At 39.3% G+C, this 21,323-nt stretch overlaps 1 protein-coding gene across 2 annotated transcripts in view; it reads left to right on the plus strand.

Moving 5' to 3' along the window:
• Positions 1-4,725: 4,725 nt before the first annotated feature.
• The window catches only part of LOC102220268 (Down syndrome cell adhesion molecule-like protein 1 homolog), a 110,117-nt gene continuing 93,519 nt past the window's right edge, over positions 4,726-21,323 (plus strand). For both annotated transcript variants that reach the window (XM_023351424.1, XM_023351425.1), the window contains exons 1-2: positions 4,726-4,949; positions 17,147-17,467. In XM_023351424.1, coding sequence (XP_023207192.1) covers positions 4,907-4,949; positions 17,147-17,467 — 364 coding nt within the window. In that variant the 5' untranslated portion in view covers positions 4,726-4,906. The remainder of the gene's footprint in view (positions 4,950-17,146; positions 17,468-21,323) is intronic.

Here is a 21,323-nt window from a genome sequence, read left to right on the forward strand (position 1 = left end):
CCTCTAAAATCTCTGGGGTGAATTGGAGAGGGGACCCACAAGTCTGAATGATCCACAGAGCTTGTGCAAAGAAACTCCAACTCTGTGAAATGTTGTAGGAACAAACAAAGCTGTGCTATTGGTAAAAGTCTTAAAAGCAATATTGATAATTTTGACACTGGTAATTTTGTTAAAGATTTTTTTTTTTCTTAAATTGGCAAATTAAAGAATACAGTTCTCAAAACCTTTTAGTGTGAGAATTTACAGCTACAATTAAAGATCGATTTATTATGAGATTTTATTTTTCTGCACTACTTCATCAGTTTTGCCAACAAAATTCTTTTTGTCTTAATATTTGGAGACATGTTTTTATCTTTGACTCAAAAACATTCATAAAATCATCTCTCCATGTATATTGTGATCACAGGGTCACTCGTATTCCATGCAGACTGAGCTTAAAAAAATCTAAACTATAAATATAGATAAAAACAAAATTCCTAAACAAAGTCTGTTTATGTTTTTTTTTTTTGGACAGTTTGAGAAACAAATATCTTTAACTAAGGAAATATTTTTAAAAAATAACATTACATGTCAAAAATCTGACACTGATCTAATGTTCAAGAAATCTACTTTCAGTCACATAAAACTTTTTCATTAATGGCCAAAAGAGAACTAAGTCGGTATGTGCTGTAATCATATTATTGATAACATCTTCAACTATGGCCACTGGGTGTCACCAGATATCTCTGATCAATATCTGCGCATATGGCATGCATCTAAGGTGTTTAACATATTCAAATTGCTATGATTTGACCATTTTTTAAATTATTATTATTTGTTTTTACTAAGCATTGCATATTTCACTTTATATTATTGAAAATGAAACCTGAAGCCAAAAACTACATTGAGGCGTCACCGAATTTGGAGTAAGAGCAGCAGATCTCCAGGTTGTCCCAAAGAGGACGCCTCCAGCAGCAGCCATCTTGGAAGTACAGCTGTCATCTTGGCATGATGTTTGTGTCGGAAGGTGCTACGTCTGCGTCTGAATCTCTTCACTCCTCATATTCATTTTGCTCTCCGTATTTCACATATGTTTGTCTTTTTACCTTGCACGTCTCTTGGAGCATGCAGATGGTCTCATTTGCAAATCGGGGGGGAAAAACAGCAATAGAAAATATGAAGACATGAATTCTGGTTGAAACCCTCCCGCTTCCCTCTCTCTTTGCCCCGCCTTCAACAGAAAATACACCTCCACTGCCCCTCACCCCAGTCCATAACTATCCTCTTCAGCTCATTTGAATAAATTAACACCCCTCGATGTCTTATGTGCATGTACTGTCATGCCTGTGCAAACACAACCACGTTTGAGCAAATGAATCCCCGACGAGAACAGCCGGAGATGTTCGTCCCGTGCTTCACCGTCATACATACACATTCTCAGATGTGCTGAGACACTTTCTGCTAAAACTATCACGCATGCTTAGTTGAAGGCAAACACAGGATTGGCTGGTAGCTTCCTGTTAACGTGCTGCTGTATACGGTCGTGTGTGTGTGTGATTTGTTTTAGCCTAATGCAGCAAGCGGAGACGGAAAGGCTGGCCCCGCTGAGAAACTCTAAAGTCTACAACAATCTGTGGTCTCTTTTATGCGTTTCTAGAGTGTGTGTTCTGCCTGAAATCATCCCATTTGTTTAAGGATTCACAACCTATGCCATTTGACCAATCAACTGATTCAGTTTGCTCCACCAATCAAAACTGTCCTCCATCATTCCCATACCGGCACTTCTCTTCGTTCTCGTTTTGATCTCTGTGACCTTGCGCAGAGCTAAGCAGCAAAGCCATGCACACTTTCCTCCTAATTTTAACCTTGCAGACGTTTCACTGGGCTTTGAGAAACGCATTAATACTGGACACATCAATGCAAATATGATCCTGGCATGTTTGACAGCGCCTGAGGGGTGTCTCTGATTGTCTACACATTAAGACCTTCTGTTTTTCAGTCAACAAACTCTCTTCCTTCCACTTTTCCTATTGCATATCCTTTATGTCCTCCTCCCTTATCAGTTGAAGAACAGTGGTGCATAGCGATATGGAAAGGGATAGTAGGAAATGGGTGTGGTGGGCCTGTCCTGGACTGCTGTTTTCAGTCTCTGGAGCTCTCCGGGAGCTACTTGCTTTTTCTCTGGCCCGGCTGCCTGGCCGGCCGAGCTCAAACTGTCAGTCCCCATGACGATCACTGGCTGACGTATAGCATAACCTGCTTGGTGCTGTCACACCAACTCGCGTCATCCCCCTAACCATCTTGCCACATTGCTTTTAGGAGACAGACCTCGTGTGTTATCATACAAGGCAGATGGCTGATGCTTCTGTGCAAAGAGCTTTAGTGTGTTGAGTCCTGTCCGATGGCCTGTTTGTTTCTGGGGCCTGCAGAAGAACAGTGAGGTAGCAGAATGCAGGAAAGAAGTGATGATGTTTGCAAAGAACAGTCGGATGAAAAGGTTGAGACAGACAGGCTACCTAGCGCCTGTGATTTATTGACTTAACAAATTCTAACTGGTGATGATTGCAAACCCTCAAATGGTTTTGGCCACAATCTGTTGGACTTTGAGCTTAGTTTGGCTATTTTGGTGATGTTGTTCCATCTGGTGTTTTATTTTTGTGTTCTTAATCACCTGTGTACTTTGACCTGAGTGTCTCAGTTTCTTTCTGCCTAGTTAAACTTCATAACAGTTTATTATTTTTTGTTGCCGTTGTTATTTTCTGTGTTAAAAATATTCGGCCATGACAGCATTATTAAATACTGACGTATTCTAAAATATTATTGACGGAAATGAATATTTCTTGCAACACTTACTGGAAGTAACGGACTAGGGTTGTCTATTTTGTGATGCAGCATTTGTTTGCTTGGCTCTGACCAGGCACATTGATAGATTTATAATGAAAACAACTGATCAGTTTTTAAATTTAAAATACTTTTCAGCAACGTTGCAAAAAAAAAAAGAAGTACAAAATAGAATGATTGGGGTATAATTTTCCTAAAAATTGTTTGCGAATTTGACAAGATTTTCATTTTTAGATATTTTTTTTACTTTGGTCAATGTATTACAATCCAAATAAATAAAAGCAATTAGATTAGGTATAGATTTTGGTTTAAAATTTGTACATAAGCATCACAAAAACCATGGAGTTTTGTTTATGAATATTGTCATGCCGTCAGAATGCCAAACCACACCATGCTTAGTGCGCTTGATGCTCCAAAAGATTTACATCCACACAAGTACTCACTCTGCCTCTGTGTATATCACTTTTACTGCATGGTGTTTGTGTATTCCCGTTTTTTGGCTCCGTGTGTGTCAGAGAGAAAAAGAGAGACAGATCGCGTGGGTTTGTGGGTTTCCACCTGTTACATAATAAAGAGTGGAGGCAGAATCTGCTTCCTTCCCTGGCACACTACAACGGCTCCTCAGTGGGAGTGAAAGGGCTCCACAGCTTGCCTCAGCTCCACTAAACGACAAGAAATGCTGTTTGATTATGCCTCTCAAAACATCGCCTTACACTCTAAAACCTGCTGGGTCATTTCTTCAACCCAAATGCTTGGTTGGTACCATCAGGACAGATGCTGGGGAGTTTTAAGAAAATAAGTTTGCTGGTTTGGTTTTACCTCCAAGTGGGTTGTGTTCTAAGCCAGGCAGAGAGCTGTTTGGGAGTTTATGTCAAGCAAAGACTGTTATATATCAGATGAGCTGTACATTTGCTATGACAATAAGTGAGGTATTCCTTGGAGGTCAGTACAAAGAGCCAGATAATGTCCTGTTGTGGATCACAAGGTGGTGAAGCATATCCCAGCCATCAACAGTTAAAAGATGGGCTACACACTGACCAGGTTACCGGTCCATAAACATTTCTTACTTGCAAATGTAAAAGAGTGTTTACGTTGTGACCAGGAAACATGCTGGCTATACATTCAAATTTGCTCCATGACCCAGAACTTGCAAAATACTTGGATGTGTCTCTTTTCACACCTGCTATTTAAAGCTGCATGTCAGGGATGTCCAAGTTCAGTCCTGCTACCATCATGCAACTTTTAGACGCATCTCTGCTCCAACACACCTGAATCAAATAGCTGTATTCCGTCACCAGTAACTCATACAATCTTGGAGCGACCCTCCAAGATTGTCTATTAAATTATAGCCCATGTCAGTAAAGTTATTGGTTCTATTCTCAATTTTTTCCTTAATTTGGGCCTCAATAACTATTTTCTTAACATTATTATCAGAATTATCATCTGCGTAAAGGACACGCTGTCTGTGGACGCAGCGCAGAGCGCGTTCTGTCTTTCCATTTGAAGGAAGCGGACTGCATCTTTGCGCTTCCTCTCATCCAGCTCACCTAGAACTTTAACATTTCATGGTCCTTTTTTAGTTTTAATATCGCACTCAGTTTCAAGATTGTTTTACGATTGAGAAAATCAGCCCAAACCTCTTTAAACTTTCATGCAAGAGAGTTTATATTTAGTTTGAACTCGGATTTTCCTCAGTTTAGAGTGTGAACTCCCCAGGTTATTGCTCGTAAAAGTGCTGTCTCCAGCGAGTTTTTTTTTTCCCACCCGCACTTTTAAACAGTGCGTTATCATTGTATCTCTCCAATACACGGGGCATCATTTGGATAGCGGGGGTGGAGCGAGCAGCAGCCTGTCCCGGTAAGGGGAGGGGAGAACGGGGAGCAGAGGCGGTTCTTTCCACGGCTCTTCGCTTTTTCGGCGCTGGAGAGTGTTGGGACCAGGGCTGGAGAAGACCGCCGGGGAGCATCAGAGAAAAGATCCAGTCCTGTGCACGGAGCCTCGACTGGGCGAACGCGGCGCCGTGCGTTTTTCTTTTTTTGGGGGGGACTGCACAACATTCCTGTGAAATATAACTGCTATTAATGGCATGTGGCTTGTAACTTTACTCCTGCTGTTTTCTTTGCAAGAAGGTAAGCTGGAGATTTGAGTGTTTGCCTTGTCTGCATGTTGCCTCCTCTCTAAAAAGATGCTGAAGTTGACTAGTTGATGGATTTGGAATTAAACATGTTCTAAAGAACACGCACCAAACTCCAAATCACTGCTTGAAGAAGATAAGAAACTTTTTCTCTTCGTTTTGAAGGTGTTTATTCTTATATCAGCCATCAATTTATCATAAATTGCTGCTTGGATTAACGTCTGCATGCCCCCATGGTGATTAATCTGATTAGGCGCAAATAAATTACAAAGAGAACACTAGGAACACAAAAATCAGCAATCACTTTTATTTGTGTGAAGCATAAAAAAAACATAAGTATATAAAGTTGAGCATAAACTGCATCCTTATTGCAACCACAAAAAAAGAAAAAAAAAGCAGTGGCATTAGCGATTTTGCATGATGAATATGAGAATGTGCCGTGAATATGGAGGCTGTTGAATAGGAGGAGAGGCTGATAGCAATCTGTGCTCATGAAGAGCGCCGATGGTGGGGCTCTGGGGCTGTTTCCTCTGAAAAGTCCGAGTGGATAGAGAAGTTTAAAGCTTTTGCAGATCTTTTCTGTCCAAGCAAGATGTTAGAGAGCGAGTTTGAGTCTCTGTGTGTGTGCGCGCGCAAATGTGTGTGTTGGAAGTACAGAAGGCAAAGAATGGAGTGTTAGGAGTAAAAGCATCTTTCCCCGTTTATCTCGTTTTTTTTTTGTTATAGGTGCCAAAAATGGATGTTTCTGAGGATTTTTGCTTAGTTGTTTAATTCCTGCGAAAGCAGAGCAAAGAGGGTCAGTAGATTTTGATGAGATAAAGGAGATTTTCAGGTGATGCTTTCCACTTAGGTGTTTTAAAATGCGAGAAAGATCCAGTTATAGTTGGGTTTCCTCTGCTAAAATGTCGGAGTGACTCAGTTGTTATCATCCTTGCTCTAATTATTCATCCACCATTTTCTGTGCCACTACATTGTACTGATTGGCCTTGCTCTGAACACTGCAGATGCAAGATAATTAGTCGTTTTCTCCCCTTTCTTTAAAAAAAACCCCGAAAACATTTAAGAATTCATGTAAGAATTAGTGAGGATATATATATGTATATATAAAGAAAGAAAATCAAGAGAATCTTAGTTCAATCTGCTGCCTTGACAAGCGACTTTGAATCTGGATGCTTAAATATGATTGATATACCATTCTAGAAGTTTATTCATATGAACTAACGTTTGTTTCTTGAGTGTTAGATGTTTGTAGTCGCTGGCCTTGGCGGTGCCCTTTGCTGGGGTGCACCTGCGCGGTGGGGGACTCCTGGGCTGTTTTTTGTTGTATGTAATTGGATTACAGGGTCTATTTCGATTTTACGCACTGTACATTCCCCTGTCCCGTGACTGAACGAAATGTATCGTGGGGGTGTGTGCGCGTGTGTAGGTTTCCATGTGAATGTGTGTGCGTGTATATGTGTGGTGATGGGAGGAGGGTTGGGGGCTGCAAGCAGCCACTGGAGCGGAAAGAGTGCTTGAGATGGGAGAGATGTAGATAACGCAGTGGAAAACAAACTTCAATTTTTCCGTAGATTTTTCAGAGCCATGCTCCCTCTGGTTTTGCACGGATCAAACATCTGATCGCTTTTCTCCTTTAAGAATATATTAATTGATGATATTGTCCAATTTTATGGCGAAAGACTAAGGTCTATTATCATACATGCATATGCATTAGTACTGCGTATTTTCCTGGCAGCGCCGCGCCACCCGATATGGCACACTATCATCTGCTTGCCTCTTGTGTTTTCTTTACGCCAGAATTGAGGGTATTTGCTTGAAATATTTTTTTTATATGCATTTCCTTTTTCTGCCCGTCACTGATGGCCTTTTGTTGCGTTAGTTTGGCTGCGTATCAGCACACCTGAACCCGTGTCTGAGTGCGGAGTGGAGAGGGATGGGTGGATAAATGGATACATGTAAGCAAAAGGAAAGGAGGAGAGACGCACTCATTCTTTGTCATAATTTGGAAGGCTGCTTGTCATATTGGGGAAATAAAACTGAGTCATACTCGGGTCAGGGATGTATGGGAATGTTACCCCAGGCCCTATAGGCCGGATCCAGGCCCGATCAAAAGGAAGAGGGCAGAAATAATTATTGCACTCAATGGAAATCAACTGGGAAATCAGGATCTTTGCTTATGTGCGCAGGTTTAAAAGCACCAACTCGTAACTCCAAAAAATGCTAAAAGAAAATGTCATGTGGTGATCTGCACCACCTTGTTCTCAACCACATTCCCTGAACTAAATTTAATGTGCAATAAAAAAAACAGAAAACAACAACATGGTTTACTATTTAAAAACATTTTTTTTCATTTTTTTTCTTTTGATAACTTCTCATTACAATTTCTTCCAGCCTGCCAAATACAATAACATTATTATACTAATGAGAGATGCTTTCATTTATACTAGCAATTGAAGCTTCTAACACAAATGTTGGAAATTGTTAATTCTGCTACACTCAAACTCTGCAAGGGGTAAAAAGTAACTACTGTAGCTAAGTACAAGTTTTCTGTACTTAACGACAGAAAACTTTGCATTTCTTTAAAGGAGTCTACAGACCTAAACCTTTACTTTGACTTCAGCTTGTTTTAAATACTTTACTCAGTTACATCTGAAATCACAGACATCAATGAGTAAAAATAAACGGCAGAAAAAAATGGCATTGATGCTTCTTCTAGGTTAGTAATCCGATCTCATCTTGTTGCATTAATTGGATGACAGAGGCGCTAGGAAAAACTCAGAGCAAGGTTCAAGTTAACCTCTGAGAAGTAGAAACCCGTGACCATACATGAGGGGCCAGTGTGAGGAAGGCAACAACTTTGTCCTGCAGTGTAAGCTTAGTTTGGTTTATGTTCAATATTATGACAATGCAAATATTCAGAATAAAATTACAGAGAAGAGAAGCTTCATAGATGTAATGAAGGATGCAGAGGGTTTAGTGTAATGGAGAAGGATGCTGAGATGATCACCTGTGTAGAAAACTAAAGACTGACAGAAGATGAGAAATAAATGTGTCATTAATAATTGCACAAAATTTTACAAAGCCAATCCACAATCCTAGACGCCAACAAAACCATGAAGACTGATTGAAAGACACTGTGGGGAATATTGCAGTTCTGTTATTTTAGGGGTCAGCTCTGTTTATGAAATGTTTTCAAAAGAAAATAGTTGTCTTAGTTATCATACGCATTGTTAATTTGCCTTTTCCGTACTACACTATTGGAGGTATATTTTTCAGAAAGACTGTTGGTATTCAATTATTTTTATTCAGAAATATTTCATTCTATAAAAATGTATGTGAATAGTAAAGAATTGTTCAGTTATCTCCATTTGAAGCAGTAGGACAGTTTAATCTACAAAATGATTTAGTCTGTGAAAAATTGAAAAAACTTCCACATGTTGGCCATCACAGAGTTGATGTTTCATACTACAGCAATTACATTTGTTCTGAAAGAAAGCAGGAAAAATATGCAGCTAATTACTGATACAATGGCTTGCAAAACTATTCATAGCCCTTTAATTTTTTTATATTTTGTCACATTACAATCACAAACATAAATATATTTATGTGGAATTTAATGTAAAAGACCAAAACAAAGAGGTATTCAATTATGAAGTAGAAAGAAAATTATACAGGATTTGAAACATTTTATACAAATAGTAAACTGAAAAGTCCGGAGTGTAACAGTATTCAGCCACCTATGAGTCAATACTTTGTGGAACATTATTTTGCTTCAGTTCCATTTGCAAGGGTTTTAGGGATTGTTGTCTCTACCGGATTTGCACATCTTGGGACTGAAACTTTTACTTATTCTTTTTTGCAAAATAACTCAGGCTCAAGACAGTTCAGATGGAGGGCATTTGTGAGCAGCAGTTTTCAGATCCTACCACAGATTCTTGATTGGGTTTAGGTCTGGACTTTGACTGGGCCATTCTAACACATGAATCTGTTTTGTTTTAAACCATTCCACTATAGCTCTGGCTTCATGTTCATGGGCCCTTGTCCTGCTTAAAGGTGAACCCAGTCTAAAATCTTTTGCAGACTCAAACAGGTTTTCTTCCTAGACTGCAGGGTATTTGGCTGCAGTCATGTTCAACTCTGACCAGCTTCCCCAGAGCATAAAGCTTCCACCACGACAGTGGATACGGTGTGTTCAGAGTGGTGTTGTACAGTTTTAGTTCTCCACCACACATGGCGTTTTGCATTTTGGCCTAAAAGTAAAGTTTTAATTTTCTCTGACCAAACTTTACTTGCCAAATCACATTTTTTAACATGTTTGCTTTGTCCCCAACATGGCGTCTGGCAAACAGGACTTCTTAAGGTTTTTTTTAATTCTTTTTTTTATCAATGACATTCTTCTTGCCAATCTTCCTTTAAGAACATATTTGTTGAGTGCGTAATTAGTAGTTGTCCTGTGGACAGATTCCCCAACCTGACCTGTGGATCTCTGTGTTTAGGTCAACGGCCTTATCTTGCTAGGTTTACAGTTGCGTCATCCTCTTTCCATTTCTGGATGATGGATTGAACAGTGAGATTTTAAAGCCTACATTGCTTTAAACTTCTCAACTTCATTCCTGATCTGTCTTGTCCCCAAAATGAACTTTGCAGTTTATTTGGAGATTTGTGCAGCTTGGCAAATTTGTAGAACTTTATATGAGTCTGACACTTATATTACATACAAATAAAATACAATTGTTTCAAAACTGTACACAGTTAAAATGGAAGCTCATCTAGTCTTCTGTGAAAATGCTTCACAATATGAGTGAGTCTTATCTTCTATGCATAATTTCCTCCAACGTCAGATTTGACTGAAGTGCATTGTGTCTATGCTTTTACAACTCCGCAGAATAACCTCTACACATCACTTTAAAGTTAAGTTGCTATCATCATTGTGCTCAGACAAGCGGTTTGTTTCTTTATTGTGGAGTGCTTGGTAGATGAATGCAGCACAAAAGCGAGAAAAGAAAAAAAAGTCACTCTGCCTCACATTCTGTCTGAACATTTTGTTTATTTTGAACACGCTCACTTCGTTGGCCAGTTGGTGTGATGTACTGTTCCTAAGGCAAACCATTCTGGCAAATTCACTCCCTATCAAAGCGAGAAAAATGTCAACAAAATTGAAATGGCAGTTTCTAAAATGAACCAAAACCCCAAAAGTGTGCTCACAAAAACCTGGAGGGACAATGTTGCCTTGTGCTTTTACACTCCTTACTCTACAAAAACACAAGCACTCTAATGTCCATGGTTTAGCATAAGAGTCTTAATTGGAGATGTCATGCAGTCTAATTAAATGTTGACTGCATGCTACAGGTTTTTTAAGTCTGGCCAGCAGTGGTTGTCATGATTTCAGGGAATTTTACTGACCCAATCAAGGGTGGCGACAATCTTAAAAAAGGTTAAAGATTTCCACACAGAATGGAAGAGGTAAATGTGACTGGCCATACCAAAACCAGGAAATGAGTCTTCCCGGGGGCATTTTGAGTTATTTACAGATTTTTGAAAATGTGGATGCTAAGCTTTCTAAACGATGTCAAACGCATGGAAATAATAATAATAACAATTAAAAAATCAAATGAAGATATGGCCATTGAATATTGACACTCTGGAAACCAGATAAAAAAAAAAAGCAGCCCTTAAAGTTTCAGAAGAATTGTCCCCAAACCTGATCAGCTACCTGGGAGTGTTAACAAAGGGTGCTCATTTACATTTCTTTGATATTTCACAAAAGTGCTGTGACAGAGGTCTGATTTTCCAGGTTGTACAGCAATGTCTGGAGGACAGAGATGAGGCATTCAGACTGATAATAGTGATAATGCACTTTGCAGAGGTAGGACAATCATGGGGAAGCTGCAATCTCTAGGATGACTGACTGGAAGGGAACAGGCAGGAGGGCTTCCTCAAAGTCTAAGGATGGAATCCAGAGCTGAGAGCGATCTCGGTCCCGAAAGCCGAGCAGAAGTATTCCCAAAGCTTGGAGACAATTTGAGGGCCCCTGTCAGAAAGGACCTGTGAGGCCAAAAGACGTATTTAACCAGTAGCTGAGTGGTTTCTAGTGAGGTAGTAAGTTTCTTCAGAGGGGTGGAGTGGAAGAATTTTGAGAAGTGGTCCACAATGGCTAGAATGATGGAATATGGGACCACAGGTGATCAGGAACAAACAAAGGTTGCAAAAGCCCTTGGAGGAGCTAGGGTTTGGGACGTGGGAACATATGTGACAAGCCTGAATGTACTCTTTTACATCCCTGTGTATAGTGGGCAACCAAAAAAAGTGCTGGATGAAAGAAATGGTACATCCCACACCAGGATGGCATGTGGACCTTCTTGTGAACTAATGGACTGTAGTCCAGTTAGGGAGACTATTACTAGGATTAGGTTCAGTACTTTGGGCTTTCAGAATGGAGTTGTGAACAGAGCCAACTACACAAGAGGTGGAAGAATGGTGTCAAAGGTTGGATCTTTACCAGAGGATAATTGTCTGGAGAGAGCATCTGGTTTTGTATTGTCTGAGCACTGATGGCAGGAGGATTAAAGTGAGAGAGGAAGATTGACCATCTTGTTTGGCAAGGGTTCAAGGGCTTGGCTTCCTGAAGGTAAGAGATATTATTATGGTCAGTACAGAAAATCACAGTACAGTGATGCCATTCTTGGATAGAACCGAAGGGAACATTGTAAGAAGAACCCAACTTATTGGCCAATTTCCCCAAAGAAGCTCTCAGGAATGGGCGAAGCAGCTTCTTGGGCAGTGAGGGCTGCGAATGTGGACAATGATGTGTGGAAGGTGTGGCAGCCGGATGTTGGAAGAGGCCAAGCTGGAAAGCTGCTGATTGATTTTTTGCATTTGACTGGTAAGTTGATATAAGCACTGGACAATGTAACCTTGTTGTTCACCAGGAGAAGTTGATGTAGTGTCATCCCGGGCAAGTAAAGAGATTTGTTTCATGTCAGGGTTTTAAAATGAATATGGTGGCTCAGTCCTGTTAGGATTTCAGAGATTTTCCTGACCCACTTGTGGAATAAGAGACTAAATATTCCTGAAAAAGGTAAAGGCTCGTTTACTGAATGGAACAAGTAAAAGTCACCCTGCAAAGATAAGCAAGTATAGATGATGTAAATGCATCCATTTGCATTGTCCTTTGTGATGTTGCACTGATATACTTTGGTGGCAGAGACCAAAACTTATAGTGTTCTGTTTTCTCCTCACTAACATCCTTGCATGTTGCATATGCTCAATACCTGTCCCCCTAAACCATGAAGCTATGTTTAAAAAGACATTACAGCAGAATACACAGCCATATAAAATAAGCAAAGCATCAAATCAGAAAACCTTTGTCTCTCTATGATATTTTTTAATCCAATGACTCAAGGAATCATTTTACCCTCAAGGATGTATGTATAGATTGGAGCTTGAGTTGAACCTGTGTGAATTAAGAAAATATATACTAAAGCTGTTCAGTCCATATTTGTTTAACTGTTTATATGACATTAATGCAAATGATTAGAGTATCTAAACTTCTAAGTTGAAACGCAGCTGCATAGTTTAGAGCTTCCAAAATCTACTTGCAGATATGTTCCTATGAATTGAACTTGAACTGTCTTTATGTGACTTTGTGACTGAAGGAAAAAAGAGTTGAAAAGGCATAGTGAGGGATTTATTGCCCTGTTTTTCTATCCACATGATTGTTATGGTGTGAATTCGAGTCTGCGTGTGTGTGTGTGCGCGTGCGCGTGTGTGTATGTGTTCCTGAATGAATCTAGATGAGACACAAAAAGCTGCATTATGCATAGAGGTTCACCATAGGCAATATCCTTGCCTCTACAGCATACATATTCATACTCCATTTTCATATCCACAGCAAAAACAAGTGGAGACATGTGAATGTGTTGGGGTGCATTGCTAAGACATGTTTTAGTAAAATAAATAAATAAAATGCACCAAAACAAGAAACACATAAAAAAAGTTAGGTTTAATGGTTCACCTCGCAGAATATATCCTCCTTCGTGTTTCAAAAAGAACAGGTTCAATCTTCTTCACTGCAATCCAGTGGTTTTAAACTCCAGTCCTCAACGGTTGCATGGTGTCCTGCAACATTTAGACACACCTCTGCTGCAGCACACCTGGTTCCAATATTAGCTGATTAGCATAGCGCTATAGAACAAATCTGCATGCTGGTGAGGCAGTTTAAGCTTAATTCAAGTGTTTAAACTTGAAGGGAAACATCTTAAAATTTAGTTGTGGGGTGTGACTAGGGACTCTCTCATCCCAAAATCCCCCCTTCATCTTCAGCCTTCAAGCAGAAAGTTATTAGCTGTTCCAAAAGGAAAAATAGAGAAAGCAATCCCAAAGTATGATGCTGCGACTGATGTGTTTCACTGTAGGGGTGGTGTTTCTCGTTTGAGTCTTGTTTGGCTTTGTGTGTTTGGGTTGTTGTTGTTCATGAAAAAAAAAAAAAAGTACAACAAAACCAGAACGGAAGGTCTTGTGGCAGCGTTGTTTTTGTTTATCTTTTAGTTTAACTATAGAGGATAGAAGGCTTATTAAGGTGAGAAAATCTTTAAATTGTCTAAAATGGCTTTGTTTTACATCAAAAACATCTAAATTTGTGTTAATCAAACACAGCACCTCTGGTCTTTTCCTGCCACTTATCTGACCGGCGACGGTGTGTGATTTGATGGCCAGAACGAAAGTGTTAAATCCACATAATATTTCCTGTTTAACTCATCCACATTGTAATCACACCGCTGTGGGAAACTGATGTCCGACTTTCCTAGTTTTTGTGGGGGTGTGTGTATGTGTGTTATTCTACAGCTGACTTAGAGATCAGGAGTGCATTATTCCTGACAGGATATGGGTGGTTGGTTGGAAGGGGAGAGGAGGAGGCTCTCGGGTACAAAGGTGCTCAGAAGCAACTGAGAGAGTGAATGTGTGTACGTTTCTTTCTGTGTGAGGTGATGTCAAAGGGATAGAGAGGTTATTGTTAAATCACTGGCTCAGTTTTGATGTCAAACTCAGCCAACAGCAAAGGCAGGGGAGTACAAAGAGAAAGAGAGAGAGGTGGGAAAAAAAATGCAATCGCTGCTCGGATGCATGTGGATGGGCCTGTGGATGTATGTGTGTGCACGAGCACAGTAAAGATGACAAGCAGATAGTGAGACAATGTTGTAGCAGCTACTCTCTTCAAAAATAGGAATTTAGGTCAAGTTCAATCCATTGGTGCTGTTTGATTCGGTGTCAATCGTTTTCAAAGGCTCTGAGGGAAACCGATCTTCACTTTCAGCACCATGGAGAGCACCGCAATGTGCTGCTGAGCAACACTCTAATGAGGGATGCTAACGTGAGGAAACCACTAAAAGATGTCAGTGACAGTCTTCCTTCTTCCTATGGTCAGTTTTAACTTCTAAAATGACATATTTATACTATTAAAAACAAAGCAAAGAGAAACTAAATTGACAGGGTGCTCCAGTGTGTGGAACAGCAAATATAAAGGCCAAAAATATCCCTTTTATACAAAGCTGCATAAACAAGTCTATATATTGTAGTAGAAAATGTATTATTTCTGGTCCAACTATGTCATACAAGACAAAAACTGTTTTGGTGTTTTGTTTTGTTTTTTCATCTGAAATGTTTGTTTATATTTTGTATTGCTTGATTTTCTCCAAATGATTCTGATTAAAAATTAAGGCAACAGTCAGAGCATTTAACAACTGGTAGCAACAGCATTATCATACAGCCACAGTTTTTCACTTTTTTGTTTTGTACTCAAATCCAAAGAGAACCTAAATTCATGGTCCCTTTATCTTATCTTGCTGTTGTCAACTACTATTAACAATGGCGGAAACGATTAGTAAAAATTCAAGATTAAGAGCAATTCAACGCCGTCTTTAAACCTCAATTGATGAACGAGCCCCTTTATTCTCTGAGGATGTAGAAAATTGAAAAGATTGGATTGAATAAACCCAGGCATTGTTGATACAATCCAGGAAAAAAAAGGAATTAATTAAGTATCAATGTCTGAAATAAAAAATTCTCTGGCTTGGGGCATCACATCTCCCCCTGGCCTGCAGCCAAGCTGAGCTCAGCACTTCCTTACGATCCTCAGTTCCCCCCTCCCTTCCTTTCCCCTCCATAATCCCAGCCAAACATACACAGAAACAGAGATTTTTATGGATGTCTTAATACCCCACTTTAGTTTGAATAAGGGTATTTTGAGAGGGGATGAAAAGCGTATCTGCTAGCCGTACTTAATCTGTGCCACGGCAGTATTGCTTAACAGTGAGCCATGTGTGGTTTCCAGTTCCTTAACTCAAACAGCAACAGAGAGAGTTTCTCCTAGCTGAGGCCAGGAGAATCACAAGGAACAACTCCCCTAGCTTACAGGACATAATCCGAAGAAATAGGTTGAAGTTGTGATATATTTTTTGCCCTACTCAGAGTTGGGTGGGTGCAGCTTATTGCATTACTGATGGTTGAAAAATGCATATGGCATTAGACAATTTGCAGCAATTTGCAGTAGTTTGGAACATGAAGGAAGTTGTTTGGGTTAATGTGAAATTGATGAGCATACAGCTCTGAAAAAAATTAAGACTGCTGCAAATTGATCTGTTCTCTGATTTCACTCTTTATAGGTATATGTTTGAGTGAAACGAACATTGTTGTTTTATTCTATGAACTACTCACAACAAATCTCTGAAATCCCAAGTAAAAATGTAGTATTTATTTACAGAGAATGATCAAAATCACAAAAGAGATGCAGTTCTTTCACACCACAAATAATGCAAAGAAAACAAGTTCATATTTATTTATAAACAACAATGCTAATGTTTTAACTCAAAGAGTTCAGAAATCAATTATGTCTTCCTGTCATGTTACTTTTTTTTTGTGAAAATTTTTGAGGGCAGCTGAATGAGCACTATTCAAGTGACAAATTAAGGTGCTTGACAAGTTTGTCTTTGTATATTTTAAACAAATAAACAAGAAGGTAATTTAACATATCTGTGAAATGGAGAGAAAATGACCAACGGTTTACCGATAGTTTTGATTGTACAAATAAAAAAAAGTCAAGCTTAGGAAGCATTTAAATACAAAAAAGACATACACTTTTGAGTAAATGATTGATTTTATTTCACATACAAATAAATTTAGTCAAAAACCAAGCAAGAAAACAAAACAAGGGCCCATAAATAAGTAGGTAGAGAAAGAAAGCATATCCTGACTTCCCCTATTTTAAAATATGTTATACACTAACTACAAATTTATTATAATTTACATATTTCAAACAATTCGGTTTCAACAATTGTTGCCAAAGCCCTTTTTTTGCAACATTTGGTATTGTTATGCTGCAAATACATTAGTTGCAATTAGATTCTTCCTCCATCAATGGAATGGGATCCATTGAATAAGAATCATACTCATTGTTACAAGTATGACTCCATAGGTATTGTGCAGCTCTAGTTAGAAATTTTTCTTATTTTCATTCATTTATCCTTAGACAATGTCTTTGAACTTCAAAAGTAAGAGACTGCCTTACATTGCCTTGACTAAAAGTTGTATTTCTTAATTTGCAACCAATCTGCTGTTTCTTCTTTACAGTTTGTGGACTTTTTTTTTCACAACTTTACTTGCTATTGTGACAATAACTTTTAAAACAGCCACTTACTGTTTTAAAGAATTCTCTTAGGCATCTCTTGTCAAGAGACTCCAAGGTTGTTGAGCTTTTTCTTTAGAATTGTGAAACTGGATTGAGTCAATTGCAAGATGTTATTCGGGTGGAAGTTTCATAAAGAATTCGAAGTCCTGAGGAGTTAAATGCTCTGTTAGATTTTTCTTATACAGAATGAACTAGAATGATTATCTTTCCTATTTTTCAGATAGTCTAAATTACCCAATTTTGCATCCTAAACCATACATCAAGCCATTTTTTTTTACCACCCTTGTCCCTTAGAGAGGTCAGGAGGAGTGCTGGTGCCTATCTCTGGTTAACGTTCCGGGCGAGAGGCGGGGTACACCCTGGACAGGTCGCCAGTCTGTCGCAGGGAACATCCAAAACCACTGTTCATTGTTGCTGTTTAAAACTGAACAGTGGTTGTCTTTTTTCGTACTTGTTTGGTACGTGAAGTCGCCTCTAACGGGTTCTCCCTGTCTCTGTCACCCTAACAGCCAACAGTGAGGATGTTGTCTCTACTCGGCTGTACTTTGTGAACGCCTCCCTGCAGCGAGTGACCTTCTCCAGCTCGGTGGGGGTGTCCCTGCCCTGCCCTGCGGGCGGCGCCCCCCATGCCGTCCTGCGCTGGTACCTGGCTGCCGGAGACGACATTTACGACGTGCCCCACATACGCCACGTGCATGCCAACGGCACCCTCCAGCTCTACCCTTTCTCCCCCTCTGCTTACAACAGCATCATCCACGACAACGAGTACTTCTGCACCGCGGAGAATCAAGCGGGCAAGATCCGAAGCCCCAGCATCCACGTTAAAGCAGGTGAGGCTCAGGCAAGCTGCAAGCAAGTGAAGTAAATAATCTGACATTTTGCGCATGCAGACAAATTCAGCAAGTTGAAAAGCTAATTTCTTTGTACAATCTTATTTCACTAAGTGAAATAGGTTAATTACACACAGACAGAAGTTTTCAAGCATTTGTTTGTGTCAATCATAATTTTCTGCTTTGTTATTAAAATTTAACATTAGAATCTTGTATCAAATAAAAATTCAAACTTTTTAATACAGAGATGATGACTTGATTAAAAATATGTTTAATACTTGCTTTAAGGTTGCTAGTTTTTTAAATGTTTTTATTTCAATGGAAATAATCTTGACAAAAAAAAACTTTTACTCTGCCTTTTTATAAGGTAAATCTAGGTTTATACACTCATCATAGAAAATCAGAAGCATCATAACAAAATCTCACAAAGCTCACTTAACTTCAGCAAATAAAGGTTTGGAGTCACTTTGACTCCACAACAGCAAATAGATATCATAAACATGCCAACAACACGTTTGGGAGTCGTGCCAGGAAAAAAAAACTTTTTCTCTCCTACTGTACTGGCAACCTGTCAAGGGGCATAGTCCACCTCTCACAGAGCCAGAGACGAGCAGGAGCAAAGTCCCATTTGGTTTTAGTGTAGCTCAGGTGTGCGCCACGCACTTGTCTCATTTCGCCTCGGTTAAGCACACAGCATCAAACGTTTCTGAAACGCCAAGAGATTTTGAGTGAGAATATGCTGGCCTCTACCAGAAAACTGAAAATGGGTCATCACCGGGGCTTTCCATGGGACGATGGGGACGATGATACAAAACATTTGATTAAATCTACGCAGAAATGGTTCACCAGGAAAAAAAAAAAAAAAAAAGAACTGTCTTCTATGTCAGTTCCAAGATCTCTCTCTCTTTATTACTCTCCAACAATGTGAAGAAAAGTCTAAGTATCCATCACATTGACCAATAAAACATGAACTTTGGAAATAAAATTAAAGCCGTACATAGTCATTCGGGGCACGCCAATGGGTTATCATCCAAAGTTAGGTGTGGTTCTCCACAGCAAGCTCGGTAACACCCTTGTTTGGCTTGGTAATCTCATTATGATTGACATGAAGAGGCCCTAAAAGCTTGGACTGTAAACATTCAACCCCCACTTTAGAGCTGATGTTTCAGTCGCAAATGGGTTGGAGACCGTGTTTACCCAGCATCTCTTAAATTTGCCAGTTAGGCTGGATTTTCTAACATGAAACATATCGTTTGTCATAATGTAGTCACATTTCCTGCCTCAACAGGAGACAAACAGGAGGTGATTTATGACTAATAAAAATATTATATTTTATGTCACTACACAGAGTTTTAACATAATGAAGAAAACAGATCTGCAATGCTTTTGTCAGAGATCACAGTTTTTATCAAATTTATCCAATCTGACTTTAATGGGCAGATAAGTTAAAGCAGGCACTACATAAAGCTCACTTAACTTTAAAATTTTCATGAAACGTTTTATGGATATAGCACCATAAATTTAGATGAATTTTGAAAATTTAGTGTATTTTTTTTCCAGTTTTTCCACAGTCACAAACTCTAAACCACCACTGCTGTCCTTTCCTGACCTGTCAGTTTAGTTGGACTCCAATGTCTCGGTGCCATTCTGTTTGTATTATCAGATGATGAGTTCAACAGTACTCTGAGAGACTTTAAAAAAAAAAAAAAAAAGCTTTAGATATGAACATGTTGTGAACCTCTCTATAACTTTTTCCCTGACCTGTATGAAAGGTGACAAGCTGGGAAAAGCTCAGTGTGTATGATTTCATGCAACAATTCAGCTGGTACCTTCCACAAAAAAAGGGAGGTAGAGTTTCTAAACATCTTCAATTTGAAACAAATTTTATTAAAATCATAGGAAGAAAATCGAAAAGAAATTATCTCACCTTTTTTTTTTCAACCCATGGAGTAATTTTAAGCTCTTGTCAAAACAGCTATCTTGGTCCAATATCTGTTCAAGTGTCCTAAAATGCCATGCTGTGACCCTGTGAACTAGTTAGATTCTTTAGAGGACAGACCCACAACCACACAAACAGTTGGCTCAGTGACCCGTCTGCTCTTCCTGCCAAGGTCAGAGCTGGAGGGAAGTGATGAACATGCTTATAGAAGGCATTATTGCTCATCTTCACAAACACACGCAGATACAGTAAAAAATCCCAAACACACGCATGATTAATGTAACGCATATAGGTATACATACAACAGATTTGTACATTTATATTCTCACCCCTATGAACTCGCACAGACAACTAGCAGACTCCCATCCACTCCAGCTTGCGTACAGCTCATGCCAGCAAGCTAGTCTCCCAGTCTCTCCATCTGTCCATGGACTGGAAAGTCCCAGAACTACACACACACACCCCAACACACACTGTTTTCTTTTTTATCTTCACAAGGACTTTACATTGACTTCCATTTAATTTTTTTAATTCATCTTGATAACCTAACCTTGAACTTAGCCATTACCAGTACATGCCTAACCCTAAAGTTAACCTAAACTCCATTCATACCTTAGTCCTAAACTTAACCCACTAACCCTAAAACAGCACTTCTTTTGTGGGAGCAGGGCTTTGGGCTCCATAAGGCAAAATATGTTCTCTCAAAGCAGTATTTGTTGGGAGAAAAATGGTCCTTACAAGGTGCTAAATGCTAAAATACACACTGAGCCATTCACTGTACAATTTTTGGCTGCCAGGTTGTTTGGCAGAAAAGATGAGCCACAGACATATAAAGATATGAAAAGAAGTGGATTTTTGGGTCACATTAAAAGCTACATGCGTACATTGTTGAATTTGTTCATTCTTTGCAGCCACATAAAGAGGCAGTCATTAGCTCCCCAACTCACGCATGCATACACAGGTAAATGTATTTCTTAAAACGGACCTGAAATCTCCTCCTCACTCAAACACACCCATATGGCCTATGTGGTCCCCAGAGGATGAGAGCCCCTCCAGCGTCAGAGTGACCTTCCAGATAGCCTCAGCGTTGAAGTGACCTTCCTTTCCAAATAATTACAACAATTAATCAATTAAATGCTGAGGCAACCACAACTCTACAGCTCCATAGCCAGGCTCATGTGCATGTGTGAGCACCTCATTACCTCTGGAGCCTAACGCAGCACAAAGGCACGCCTTCACTCTTTCTCCCACAAGCACGTGCGTGCACATGAAAACCCTCTGTCTGTGGTTGCCACGGGCAACCCAGGCATGAGCGCCGGGGTGTGGCATACCCCGTCTCAGGTGGTGCACGAGAATGATGACAGCTGACAAGTCGCAGTGAGACACCCTCCACAAAAATCTGCCCCACCCCCTCCTCGCCATCCATGCGGTTTTCCTTCTCTGTCTCTTTTCCATCTCTATTTTTTTCTTTATTCCTCCTATCCTATTTTCTTCCTTCTCTCCCATACATGCTGCAAGTAGTCCAATAATAACATTATCACCAGTCTGAATACCTTTACTTTCACAGAAGACAAACTGGGTAGGTTTTTTATTTATTTTTTTTTTTTTAAGATATTTTTTACTTGGCTCTCTTTTTTTTTTTTTTTTTTTTTTTTTGGCAAAAACTCCCAGACTTTTTATTTTATTTTATTTAAAATAATAAAATAAAATTTTATTTTATTTTTTTATGCAATTTAAGTCAAAATGAATTTAGTTCAGCACTCATTTTAGGTTTTTTGTTGCTTTGTTTTGTAAAAAAGCTGTGATAAAGTGTGAGTATGCTGTTTTGTAACTCTAGGGGCTGAAGTGTCAAAAAAATAACAAAAAAAAGTTTTAAAATTTCAAGCATCAGACTAAAAATTGGATGAAAGCACATAA

This window comes from Xiphophorus maculatus, chromosome 18 (assembly GCF_002775205.1).
Source record: "Xiphophorus maculatus strain JP 163 A chromosome 18, X_maculatus-5.0-male, whole genome shotgun sequence".
NCBI classification, from domain to species: domain Eukaryota; kingdom Metazoa; phylum Chordata; class Actinopteri; order Cyprinodontiformes; family Poeciliidae; genus Xiphophorus; species Xiphophorus maculatus.